Source organism: Martes martes (genome assembly GCF_963455335.1).
Source record: "Martes martes genome assembly, chromosome: 14".
NCBI classification, from domain to species: Eukaryota; Metazoa; Chordata; class Mammalia; order Carnivora; family Mustelidae; genus Martes; species Martes martes.
The window spans coordinates 52,885,191-52,899,791 of NC_137902.1; the positions used below are offsets into that span (position 1 = coordinate 52,885,191).

Consider the following 14,601-nt stretch of genomic DNA (forward strand, 5'->3'; position numbering starts at 1 on the left):
GCAAGATACCCGGGTAGAAGGATAATGAGTTAAGTTGGATGTTGATTACTTTGAAATAGTTTCATTGAAAAAGTTTTGATGTAGATGTTGAAAAAGTAAGAGTGATGGAATTTGGTAAATACGAGAAGGGGGGGTAAGGTATTAAGAAAAGATAAGATAGGAGCAATATATTTTTAAACTTTCTGAAAATTGAGATATAATTCATATACCAGTCACCATTTTAAAGTATACACTTCAGTGGTTTTTTAGCATATTCACAAATTTGTGCAGTCATCACCGTAATCAATTTTGAACATTTTCATCATCCAAAAAGAAACTTTAGACCTACCAGTAGTCGCTCCTCATTCCCTCTCCTTCTGTCTAGCCCCTGGCAATCACCAGTCCACTTTCTGTTCCTATGGATTTGCCTATTTTGGGCTTTTCGTATGAATGGAATCATTCAGTATGTGGCCCTTTGTGTCTGGCTTCTTTCAGTTAGCATACTCTTTTTAAGGTTCATCTGCTTGTAGTGTGGGTAAATACACATTCTGTTTTATGGCTGAATAATCCACTGAAAGGGCCTTTTTTTTTTTTTTTTTTGGTCCATGCATCAGTTGATGGACATTTGGGTTGTTTTCACCTTTTGACTCTTATGAATAATGCTGCTGTGAACATTTATATTCAAGTTTTTGTGTGGACATGTGTTTTCAGTTCTCTTGGCTTTAGAACTAGGAGTGGAATTACAGGATCACATAGTATCTTTATGTTTAACTTTTTGGAGATCTGCCAAAATGTTTTCCAAAACAGCTGCACCATTTTACAGTCCTACCAGCAGTGAACCTACCTTCCAATTTCTCTTCATCCTAACCCAACACTATCATTATCTGTCTCTTTAATTATAGCCATCCTAGTGGATGTGAAGTGACCGCCCCTTGTGGCTTTGATATGCATTTCCCTAATGACTATTTTCTTGTGCTTTTTGGCCATTTGGATTATCATCTTTGGAAAAATGTCTTCTAATAATTTGCCCATCTTAAAATTGGGTTGTCTCCTTATTGTTGAGTTGTAAGGGTTATTTATATATTCTGTAGAGTAGAAACTTATATGACTTTGTACTCTGTTCTTTTATGAAATGGTCAGTTTAGGTGCAGCCACTAGAGGAGACAGGGGAGAGGCTCAGGAAAACTTATATTCAAACATCCTAGAGACAAGAGGCACTGCCACACATAGGGCCATAGGTGAAAGACACCAGAGTAGTCAGGAGGCCAAGGGGAATGCTTAGGCCATGACCTTTATTGGGGTTTCTGGAAAGACATAGCAGGACAGGGTGAACAGTTAAGTATTGGCTAGTTTGAGTAATTTTGTAGCATTTGGGCTACATGAGTGGTCTTTTAATGTCCTCATACCTGGCCACGGGATAATGAAGGCAGAGGAAAATTGCCTCCTGGGGTGAGGGCCTGATATAGAAGGTATGGCTCTGGATTGGTTAGTTTGCATATCAAAGGCATGCTCCTTGCTGGAACTTTTGCCAGCTCAATGAATGGGTTTACCAGGGAGGAGGTAGTCTCTTCTAGTTAGAAGTTTTTTAAGAGAGAAAAACATAATACACCAAAAATTATATATCCGCTCAATATAGATTTATAAATATTTTTCTCCTGTGCTGTGGATAGCCTTTTTACTCTCTCTTTTTTTTAAAACTCTTTAAGTAATCTCCACACCCAACATGGGGTTCAAACTCACAACTCCAAGATCAAGAGTTGCATCCTCCACCAACTGCGCCAGCCAGGTGCCCCTTTTTTACTTCCTTGATGGTGTCATTTGATGCACAAAAGTTTGAAATTCTGATGAAGTCCATTTTTTTTTTCCTTTGGTCACTTGTGCTTTCATTGTCCTGTCCAAGAAACCATTGTCTAACGAAAGGGTAACATAGTTTACCCATATTGTTGTCTTCTAATATTTTTACGGTTTTAGCTCTTATATTTAGGTCTTTTTAGTTTGTTTTTATTTTTATTTTTTTTAAAGAAAAATTTTTTTTAAGATTTTATTTATTTATTTGTCAGAGAGAAAGAGAGTGAGCACAGGCAGACAGAGTGGCAGAGGGAGAAGCAGGCTCCCTGCGGAGCAAGGAGCCCAATGTGGGACTCGATCCCAGGATACTGGGATCATGACCTGAGCCGAAGGCAGCCGCTTAACCAACTGAGCCACCCAGGCGTCCCTTTAGTTTGTTTTTATATATGGTGAGATAGATGTCCAACTTCTTTCTTTTGGATTTGGATATATGGTTATCCAACCATCATTTGTTGAAAAGACTATTCTCTCCCCCATTGAGTGGTCCAAGCACTCTTGCCAGAAATCACTGACCATAAACACAATTTTATTTCTGAGTTCTCAATTCCATTCCATTTGTCTATACATTTATCCTTATGCCTTGATTAAGCTGTACTTAATTACTTGATAAGGTAGATTTGCAGTGTTGGGTCCATGGTCAAAGGAGCGAGACTGATAACAAAGCGAAGGTCAAGCAAAGCTTTATCTCGAGCCAAGCATCGAGAATCAAACTGACCCGCCAGGGCTGTCTCTTGCAAAGAGGCGACCCCTCTCTTATTTACAGACTAGCTTTTAAGGGCAAAGGCCATGTGGTTGGGCCTGGCCACGACAGGCGACCAATGAGATTGTAACACAGAGAAAGCTGCGCAGTCCTGCTAGGTCACACATAAGTGACCAATTGAATTACAATTTACGTATAGTAGATATTTGAACTAGCCTATCACCTTGGTCAGAATTGGTGCCCAAAGGGCGGGGCCCATATCCTTGGTAGCTAGGGAGACAGTATGCACGCCCTACTGATTGGATATCTCCACCTGGCCCGACTCATCCCTGAATTCGGCCGTTATCTCCACCTGACTTGACCCATCCTTGTATTTGGGCTTTGTTACCTGAGACTGGTTTCCCAGACTTGCTTTTAAGTAAGTTCCCCTGGGGCGGCAAGGTCAATTGAAGTTTTACTGCATAAACAACAAAATGGCTGTTCAACTGGGGTGGAGCCACTCTGGCTGAATAGGCCCGTACAGAAGTAAGTTAGAAATTGGGAAGTGTGAGTCCTCCAACTATGTTCTTTTTCAATATTGTTTGCCATTCTGGCTCTCTTGAATTTCCATATGAATTTTAGAATCAGCTTTGTCAATTTCTGCAAAAAAAAAAAAATCCATCTGGGATGTTGATTGCTTTGACTCTAAATCAATTTGAGGGTGAGGAATACATTTGATTGTATTATTGGATGCTATCAGAAATAAATTGACTGGACAGATTAACTATTTAGAAATGAGTCTCTTGGAGTAATGAGAAAAGAGTTATTGGGATATGAGTCATTTAGTGGAGGTCTTTGAAACCCAAACTAAAGAGTTAAATATTACAGCTTTTTTTGGCCTCCAAACTTGTTTGTAGATGTAGATGATTTAATTCTGATTCTCAGTACTATTGTATTTTCTGTAGCACTGAAGAGCGTCTTTTCCATGTTTCCTTAGGAAGTTGAGATTTTAAGTCAGTCAAAAAAAAAAATTTTTTTTTGAATGCCTTTCCTTGTAAGGACTATAGGAAATTCACAGTGGCCACTGTTAAGCATTCCAGGAGAATTAAAAGAACTAGAACACAAGGGTTTGCCCTCAGGTGCTCTACACTGTCATTATCTATTGACAGCGATTAATTATGTTTAAGGAAGTGATACCTATACTTACCTTTCATGCCTAGATATCATGAGTGATCCAGTTCCCTAGTGAAGACTTAATAAGCCTCACTTATTACATAAAAAAAGTATTTCATGCACAAGGTAGGATGGCTAGCTCAGTGCAAATTCATTCATAGCTCTCACCTGGGAAGAAATTCAGAGAGAAATGCCTTACTTAATAGTTCCATAGGTCTAATTTTTTTTATTACAATACCACAACCTTTAAGAGATCTTAATTTTTATAATTTTAATGTTTATAGCAGAAATAAAATTTATTTTTAAAATTTGGCTCTGGTAATTCTATATCCTCAGATGTTTCCATGGAGAGTGGTGTGTGTGTGTGTGTATTGAAATAATTGTAAATGTACAGAAAAGTTGCCAAAACAGTGCAAAGAATTTCAATGTCACTTTCATCCAGGTTCTCATAGAGTTAACATTTTATTGCTTCATTGCTCACTGTGTATGTGTGTATGCACACGTGCATGCATATATGCATATATTCTTTATTATTAGTCTTTTTCTGGACATTTTGAGGGTCGACAGAGGAAACTACAGATGTGATGTTCCATGATTCCTAAACACTCTTGCGTATTTTCTGCTGAACAGGGACAGTCTCCTACATAAAAGCAAACCTTACGTATCAGAAAATCAATTTTGGTACACTACCATCAAATCCACTGAGGCCGCTGAAATTTTGCTCACTGTCTCAATAGTGTCTCTCTTCTCTTCTGGACCAAAATACTATCCAGGAATACATTTTGCCTTTAATTGTCATGTATCTTCATGTCCTTCATGTCCAATAGTCCTTTAATTTGGAACAGTTCCCCATCTTTTATGTCTTTGACAGTTTTAAAAAGTACAACACATACTTTCAATAGGGTGGCCTACAGCCTAGTCCCTCTGATGGTAGGAATACCACAAAATGATGCTTTGCTTTTCCCAGTGAGTCTCAACAGGAGGCATGCAATATAGACTCCTCCCAACCCTGGTGGTTAACCTTAATCACATGATCTTGTTGGTTTCTTCATTTCACCATTTCTTCTTTGTAACTGATTAGTATTCCAAAATCATGCCAATACCCTCTTCTTATCAAACCGCCTCTAGCATCCACTGGAGACTCCTACCTGAATCATCCACTTCTATAGTGGGTGTCTCTATTCCCATCATTTCCTCTGCCTTATTGGATTGGATTGGATTGGAATTAGTTTTCCTTTCTCCCCATTTGTTTATATCAATGTGGACTTGTAGATTCCTATTTTACTCAATGGATTATAATCCATTATCAGTTTATTTTGATGCCCAAATTGTCTCTGATTTGGCCAGTGGGAACCCCTTTAAGCTGGCTCTTAACATAGCAACATTTGCAGATATGTATATTGCTAAGGTTCATCCATGTAGTAGCTGTAGTTAATTCATTTACACTGCTATGTAATATGCTATTTGTGACTATATATCAGTTTATTCACTCTTCCACTGATGGGCACTTGTCTTGTTTCCATGTTTTTGCTACTGTATTTTACTGTTCCAGAACTCTACTGTTGAGTTTGAAATGTATTAAAATTTGGGATTAATATCATATACTTCAAGTCTGTTTATTGTATGTTGTATAACTATTGAGCACTAGAAGTAGGACTGTTTTGCAACCTCACCAACAGTATATCAGAGGCTCACTTTTTAATTTTTTTCTTCCACGTTTTTATTTAAATTCCAGTTAACAGTGTAATGTTAGTGTCAGGTGTAGGATTTAGTGATTAATCACTTGCATAGAACATGGAGTGCTCAATCCAAAATGTGTACTTCTAAATACCCATCACCCATAACCTGTCTCTCCTCCACCTCCCCCCGCCCCACTCCCATCCAACAAACTTCAGTGTGTTCTTCTACAGTTAAGAGTCTGTTTTATGGTTTGCTTTTGTTTAATCCCCTATGTTCATCTTTTAAGTTTCTTAAATTCCATATATGACTGAAATCATAGGGTATTTATCTTTGACTTACTTCATTTAGCATAGAGGATCACTGAAAATACTGTTAACCTGCATTTTTCATGGAGAAAGATTTAAATGACCGGTTTTCAAAACCGGTTTTCAAAAATACCTATTTACGTAGGGATACTGAAAGAAAAGGGTCGAGAAAACAAAATCGAAAGTTGGAAAACTTTACGCTTATGCCAAGGCAAAGTTGTACCTGTGGACGAAACGACTCGGGCAGTGAGGTTGCCGCTCAAGCGCTTAGTTTCCAGAGCGCAGGCGCAGAAACCTCCCAACAGCTGTAGCCCTTCCCGAAAACTTTATCGCGAGTCTTGGAATAAACTTGTGGTAATTGCCGGAACTAAATTCTCGCGAGAGGTAATTAGTTGCCATAGTTGCACATAACACTTTTTTGCGGCGGCGTCAGGTTAGACAACTGTATCACTCTCCAGAAAACCCTCTGCTTCCGGCCTCTCCACCGTGGTCCTGTGACCACACCCCGTTCTCTCAGTCTCGTCTCTTCAGCTGCAGCCGTTTGGAAACGTAAGGCCGCCTCCGAACACAGGGCACTCTGGTACGGACCTAAACGCCCCGACCTGGCTAGGCGCGGAAGCTCCTGCCAACCTCTCAGGCCTCCCATTTGAAGCCGGGCTTAAACCCCCTTTCCGCTTTGCCCCAGATACGCCGCAGTAGGTCCACACTACACCTCTGTCCCCAGATGACACGCCGTCCATCCTGTCCTTCATCAAACCTGTTTCTGATGTGACTGTTCTCTTGCATTTTCTTTTGTTTTTAAAAATTTTGTTTTTAATCTATGCACTCAACGTGGGTCCCGAACTCACAACCCGGAAAGCAACAGTCTGATGCTCCACCAGCTGAACCAGCTAGGTGCCCCTCCCTTGCGTTTTCTTAAGGAGTAATTTGGCAAGAAATGAATGCCTCTTGGGGGCAACAGGAGCCGCCGCCCCTCCCCCCCAGCCTGACTGCCCTGACCGTTAGTAACCAGCCAGATTTCTTGAATTCATTATACAATAAATATGCTGCTAAGACGAGGGATAGTGCCGGGCACTCAGGGACTGTAAATGTGAGTGAGAGATTGCTTGTCTTGGAGAAATTGAGCATTCAGGAAAAGCAGTGCACATTAATAACACCATATGTGCCCTGCTTCATAGGTTAAGCAGTTTTACTCTTTTAGTGGATATTCACACCAAATGTGAAACCTGAGAAGTTTATATTATCTTTATTACAGAAAGTCAAACTGAGGCTCATAGAAATTAGACTTTTGTCCAGAGTCAGGCTAGTGAAGGTCTAATTCATGTGGTAGTATTGAAAAGGAGAGAAGGAGAGTAATGTAAAAGATCATTTCTAATGTGAATTTGATAAAAAGAATTGTCAGGGTCACTTAGGCCCAGAATGAGCCTGGAGACAGGGTGTTGAACAGTGATCTGAGATATTTGGATGACTGAAAGAGGGAGTACCTGAGAAGAGGCAGAATAAAGCCTGGGGACAGCAAAGTATTGCCTTCTTTTTTATACCACCAGTCCTAGATAGATGTAGCATAGTGTGTCCTCAGTAAATGTCTGAATTGCCTTAAGTTCCACTTTGAATTGAGGCAGAAAATCTTTCTTAAATATATCCAATTTATTTTTGAAATTGTGTCATTAGTGTTGTAAAATAATTGGACAATATCTCTGACTAAATAAGATATATGTCAGAACTTTTGCTGGTGGACTAACCATTATTCTTTGTGGTTGTTTCTTTCCCGTTATATTTTTGTAAAAGTGAGAGATTAACCTTTGAGGGGAGCTTTGTACATTAAAAAAAGAAGTCTATCAAAGAATACCATGAAAGATGGAGGCTGGGGTTGGGAAGTAAGGGAGATGGCATTCCTATCCTCTTTTTCTTGGAATGATTTGTGCTTGACGGGTTAATTATATGTGTAAAGATCATGTTAGCACTAGCTGATGGAATCCTTCTTGTGACCAGCTCTGTAAAGCACTATTTAGCAGCAAAGGTTGGAAAGGGTACAAAAAAAGTGCTGGGTAATGCTGGACTAGCAATGGCATTTTCCTAGGTTCTTCCCTAGTATTGGTTATGTATTGTAATGTGGGTACTTCTGCAGCTATGGTCCTTGAGGGGACAGCTTGATTCATTATGTTTGCAGAGACCAAAGAAGACCAGAGGGACTTTGCCCAAGTGCCGCTATGGAACAGGTGTCATCAACAGGCAGACCTGTGCAGATCACTGTGACAGATGGATATGATTTGGTAAAGTTATTTTTGGAAATTAGAAAAGTTCTTAGTTTATTCATTCTTCTTGAAAGTATGTTTGCCTTTGAGTTCAGGTTTCCCTGTCAAACATCTGTCTGCAGGTTGCCTGACGATGTATTGGAAGCACCAGCAGGAAGAATGCTTTTGCACCCTCTTATAACACCAGACCTGCTGGTCTTAACATTGCAGTGGCATTTCTTTCTCAGTTTTCCTTTTTGTTAGACTATATAATCAGCAGGTCACATCTCTATGTGTGTAAAAATACCTGGGAATTTGAGTACTACATTTAATGGGTGAGACAAGAAGTGATTTTTGTTTTTTAGACAGCAGGTCTTTTCTTCTGAAAAAGATCTGAATTCTTCCAGAGTTTCTCTTGTGATTAATTTCACTCAGTTAATTTAAATAATAAAACTAAAATATGATGTAGCTTAAAAATTACAAGAATAATGAAATGGCAAAGTATTCATTCACTATTATGAAGTAAAATAGCTCATTCCAAAACAGGATGTAATGAATGATCTCTACTTTGTTTTAAAAGGTTATATAAGAGATGTATCTATAAGTGTGTGTGTGTGTGTGTGTGTATTTTTACACACACATATATATTCATAGGAAAGACTAGAAAATATATTCTAAAATGTTACTGGTGCTTGCATGTTAGAGTGAGATTATAGGTAATTTGTTTTCCTGTATGCTTTTCTCACTATTTACAATGTTTCACAATATACTTTTATAATCATATGAATATAAAAGTTATTTTTAAAAATTCCCAACATAAAGCATTTAAATAGAATGTTACAGTTAGCTACAACTAGTTTTGTTTAATGACTTTCTACCTACCCCTTTTGAATTTGTGATATAGCTTGTTAGGAAAAAATGGAAAATGATATTTAGTTCAAGTCAAAATGATTTGCCAGATGTGTAGGAAAATTCTCTATTTGAGTATAATTGCAAAGTCTCTTTCTGTCAACAGAAAGGTTTTAAAGGAGATACTCCAGTTACTTTTATTCGTGCAGAATTCAATCAAGTGGTTTTGGGAGACTCTGCAAAAGTTACGGTTTCTCCAGAAGGAACTGCAAAATACAACTTCACAAGCAGTTTTGAATACAGTCCTGAAGGAGGAATTACTTTAGATGACCTTGCCCACAAACCTGTGTTCTGTAAGTCCTTGTGGTACTAAAAGTATTAATTATGTTGAGTATGTTATAAGGAGATTCTGAGATATTTAGTAGCTGTTTGGGGGGACAAATAAACACAGCTTACCTTTTTCACCTAGGAATAACATGGTATACTTTGAGTCCTACCTGCTTTTAGCAGCGGTCTTCCTGGCCTGCTAATTTTAATCAGTTTGTATCAAAGCCCTTTTGACATTTGACTGAATTTTGCAGCCCTTATCTCCTAAGCTGGGTTGGGAGCTTTTCCTAAATATTCCTATATTTAGGGTTGCCAGATTTAGGAAAAAAAAAATTAAGACACATATATACTAAAAAATTATTCATTGGTTATCTGAAATTCAGATTTAACTGGGCATCTTGTATTTTGCTTGGCAACCCTATCTGTAATTCTGTATACAGTACTTCTGTACACTTTTTTTTGAAATTCAGGTCTGTATTTTATTTCAGAATTTCTAGTGCCTAGAAATATCTGGGACATAAAAGGTCTCAAAAAGTGCTCAATGAATGAATGAACCTTTACAGTTTCTAAGAACACAGTATTATTTCTGACATACTTTGTTCTTACACCTATATACTATTCCAAGGCTTTTGTTTTAATCTATACTCTTAGTATTTGTTTTTTTATTTTTTTAGTGGCACATCTCCTGTGGCACCTGCCAAAAACCACAGATTCCAAGATCCCAGACCCAGAGAAGTGGGTCCTAGGAATCATACAGTATTCTAGAGCATTGCAATCTAAACTTTTTTTTTTTTTCCATAAAAGTCACCTGAGGCTCTGGGAGAAAATAGTCCTCAGAGCCCTACCCTAGACTACTAAATTCATGATTGCCAGGGAAGGATCCTGGAGGGAAGCTGCATGTAGGAACAAGTCTCTGGTAACTCCTGGGAAGCACTACTCCAGAAAAGTGATTTCTACCTCTGGCCTAGCTGGTAATCAGTCACCCATGGAGGCATCCATCTGATCCACACTACTGATCACTCTCTTCTACTTCTTTCATCTTTGCTTTGTGCCTCTCTGTCACTCCCAACCCCAAATAAGGGGAGTCAGTGTCCTAATTGCCTTCTTCCCTGGCATGTTAGTTGGGAAAGGCAGAACAGGAACATTGTTTTTTTTTTTTTTTTTTAAAGATTTTATTTATTTATTTGTCAGAGAGAGAGAGAGAGAGAGAGCGAGCACAGGCAGACAGAGTGGCAGGCAGAGGCAGAGGGAGAAGCAGGCTCCCTGCCGAGCAAGGAGCCCGATGCGGGACTTGATCCCAGGACGCTGGGATCATGACCCGAGCCGAAGGCAGCCGCTTAACCAACTGAGCCACCCAGGCACCCCAGGAACATTATTTTAAACGTGTCATTGAACCCATGAGAAAGAGAGGTCCAGCCCTTTGTTCCAGAAGCAAAGCAGAAACTGAAACCTGGAACTCTTGAACCGTTGGTATTGGTGTGTGGTGGTGTGGGGGGAAAGGGCAGTACTCCAGAATCTAGGGGCTTAGGTTTTAGACAAGCTAAGGGGCTTGTTTTAGGTTTTAGACAAGCTAAGGGGCTAGGTTTTAGACAATCTAGGGGCTTAGGTCTTAGACAAACAGAGAACTTGGGCTGCTATAGATGGGAGTTGAGACTGAGACCAATCCCTTTACCACAAGCCAAGACTCTCAAAAAGAATGGACTAGGAAAAAAAAAAATCCATACCCCGTCATATGTATCTAGCCATTGAATAGATGAAAAAAGTCTTTCCTAATAAGTAATAATCATAGGGTTATGCCAACCATTAAATAACATATATTTTCTTAATACACACAAGGAACATTTATACAATAGAAACTGACCAAATACTAGACAATAAAAGAAGTCCTGCCATATAACAAAGAATCCACGGCATACAGACTTAGTTTTCTGATCAAAATACAAGTCAACAAAATTAGAAATCTGTAACAAAAACATTTGGAAATTTTAAGGCACATTATGTCTAATTCATGGGACAAAGAAGAAATCATAAGAAAAACTATAAAGCATTTAGAATCAAACAACAGTAAAACACCAAATATCAAACTTGTGGGAAAAAGCTAAAGTAATACTTAGAGATAAATTTATGTTCTCAAGTGCAGTCATTAGCAATCAAAAAGGATTTAAAATAAAACCTCTGGGGGGCGCGTGGGTTGCTCAGTCCGTTAAGGATCCAACCCTTGATTTCAGCTTAGGTCTTGATCTTAGGGCCATGAGTTCAAGCCCCATGTCTGGCTCTATGCTGGGTGTGGAGCCCACTTTAAAAAAATTAATAAAGTAGAATCTCTGGATATATATACGTTCCCCTATTCCTTTCACTAAGTACAACTGCAAACCTCAGACTTTTTATGTAAAACAAACATGAGGAACTCTGAAAGGTGGAAAGAAGAAGGAAACATGAGACATGAGGAATGACGTATGGTGAGCTGCCTGGGTTTTCTTCTTGCCTTGTATATCCCAGACTTGATGCTGAAGAAACCAGCAACCTGGAAACATGAATGAGTGCAGACCAAAAAAAAAAAAAAAAAAAAAAAAAAAAGAAAGAAAAAAGAAAAAGAAAGAAAGAAAAAAGAGAGAGAGAGAGACCTCTGCTCTAACCAAAGACCAGAAAATGGGCAGCCTTGCAAGACAAGAAACTCAGTAACTACTCTGCACCAGCCAGACACCACAAACAAAAAAATGTGGCCCCACTCACAATCAATCTGAATGGAGGACTTAGACTTGTATTCTTGCAAAGCTGAAATTAGGTGCCCCAGCTGGGTGGTGGTCAAGAATACCAAATGGAAGCCAGGGCTTCTGTGCTGTCTGGTCATGAACCCTCTCTCTTACCATCAGGTTTTAATGGAGACCACATAGGGAGCCTGGATTTCTGCCCCAGTCTGGCAGTAACAAGATGCCATTCTACTGTCCACTGGAGTGGTATCAGAGGAAGCCTAAAATAGGGTTGAGACTTACCATCACCTAGTGGTATTGAGTCTACACCCACTGTGGTATATCACTGGAAAAGAAGTAAGGAACTAGACTCTCACTCCTTGTCATCAGTAATGAGAATCTGCCCCCCCCCGCCAGGTATCAATAGAGGCTAAGTGGAGTTAATAGTGGGGGACAATGGGGAAATCCCCCTCTCCTTCCTCTGTTGGAGCAGTATTTAAAAAAATCCAGCTAAAACAAATGGTTTAAGGTCCAGAGTTTCATAACATACAAAAAGTCCAAGATTACATGAAAATCAATCATCATACCAAGAACCTGAAGATCTCAAACCGAATTTTATTTTCTTTGACTATATTAGCATTTTATTAAAAAATATTTTTATTATGTTCAGTTAGCCAACATACAGTACACCATTAGTTTTTTATGTAGAGTTCAATGATTCATTGCAAACTGAATTTTAAAAGACAATCAGTAGATGCTAACACTAAGATATGAGAATTCTTAGACAAAGATTTTTAAAAGATTATTAAAATAATGGATCAGTGAGCAATTGAAAACATGCAAAATAGACTCAGTAGAGAAATTGAAGGTCTTAGAAATAGAAGATAATGGAAATTTTAGATCAGAAAAATACAATAACTCTTATAAAAAGCTCAGCAAATGGTCTCAACAGCAGAATGGAGGAGACAGGAAAGAATCAGTGAATTGGAAGATAGAACAAGAGAAATACTCAATCTGAAAAATATAAAAGAAATAGACTAAGAAAAGAAAAAAGTGAACAAAGTCTCAGAGGCCTGTGGTACTATGACAAAAGATCTATTGGTGTCATCAGAGTCTCAGGAGAAGAAGGGAGGGGCTGAAAAATATTCAAAGACGTGAAAGCCTAAAAACTCACCAAATTTGGCAAGAGACATACACCTACAGATTCAAGAAGCTGATCAAACTCCCAGTAGGATAAACCCAAATAATCCATATTAAGAAACACCATAATTAAACTTCTAAAAACTAAAGACAGAACAAAATCTGAAAGCAAAGGAAAACAATTAGAATGTTTTCAGTTTGTCATCAGAAACCATGGAGGTCCAAAAGGAATGGCATAGTATTTTCAAAGTGATAAAAAGAACTGTCACCCAGAATCCAATACCTGGAGAAAAGATGTGAAGGGGAAATTAAGACATTCTCATATTAAAGAAAACAAAGTCATTAGCAGACCTACCCTGAAAGAATGACTGAAGGAATTTCTCTAAACAGAACAGAAATAATAAAGAACCTAGTAACACCAGGAAGGAAGAAAAAGTGTGGTAAATAAAAATTTGAGTGAATAAAGTAAGTGTTTCTTCCCTTTGAGTTTTCTAAATTGTGTTTGACGCTTGAAACAAGGTATAACACTGTCTGATGCAGTTCTACAGGAATATTGAAAAAACATTTTAGGCAGTTATGAACAGGAAAGGTAAAGGGACATAAAGGGAGGTAAAGTTTCGGTACCTCACTCCAAATACTGAAATGATGACACCTGTAATAGGCTATAATAAGTAATGTATATAAAATGCAGTACCTAGAGCAATAACTAAAAAAAAGTATACAAATAGATACTCTTAAAAGTATTATAGATATATTAAGATAGAATTCTAAAGAATGTTCATGCAGTCCACAGGAAAGCAGAAAACAAATGAAAAAGAGAGGACAAACAACCCCAGCAGACTTAAACCCTAACATATTAACAATTACATTAAATATATCAAGAGACAAGAGATTGCAGAATAGTTCAAAAAAAAAAAAAAACACAACCTAACTATATACTGTCTACAAGAAGCTCAAAATGTAACTCTGTAGTCAGCTATGTAAAAGGATAGAGGGATAGAGAAAGATACATGTGCACACATTCATCAAAAAAGTGGAAGTGACTGTATTAGCATAAGATAAAATAGATTAGGCAAAGAAAATAACCAGAGACAGAAGTTCATTATGTAATGATAAAAGAGACAACCCATCAAGAAGACATAGTAATACTAAATATATACATGCACCAAACAACAGCTGCAAAATATGTGAAGCAAAACTGATTAAACTGAAAGGGTGAATAGACAAATCCACAATTATAGTTGGGGACATAAACACCCCTCTCTTCAATTTGTAGAATAACTAGATAGAAAATCAACAGAGATATAGGAAAACTCAACAATACCCATCAGCCTACAATATCTAATAAATATTTATTGAACACCCAACAGTAGCAGAATATGCATTCTTTTCAAAAGGCCACAGAGCACATATCAAAACCATATTCTGGGTTATAAGCAACCTCAACACATTTGAATGAATGAAAATAATGTGTTCTCTGACAATAGTATCAAGCTAGAAATTAATAATAAAAAACAGGAAACTCTCTAAACACCTGAAAACAAAAGACACATTTCTAAGTAATCCATGGGTGAAAGAGGAAGTCTCAAGGGAAATGGAAAAAAAAAATATATAGTGAACTGAATGAAAATAAAAATACAAGGTAACAAATTTTGTGGGACATACCTAAAGAACTGCTGAGAAAATTAGAACACTAA

General features: G+C 38.0%; 1 protein-coding gene across 1 annotated transcript in view; it reads left to right on the plus strand.

Moving 5' to 3' along the window:
* Positions 1-7,874: 7,874 nt before the first annotated feature.
* The window catches only part of CFAP70 (cilia and flagella associated protein 70), a gene marked incomplete at its 5' end in the record, with an annotated part of 112,796 nt that continues 106,069 nt past the window's right edge, over positions 7,875-14,601 (plus strand). Inside the window, 2 exons of the mRNA XM_080822547.1 lie at positions 7,875-7,937; positions 8,914-9,100. Coding sequence (XP_080678673.1) covers positions 7,875-7,937; positions 8,914-9,100 — 250 coding nt within the window. The remainder of the gene's footprint in view (positions 7,938-8,913; positions 9,101-14,601) is intronic.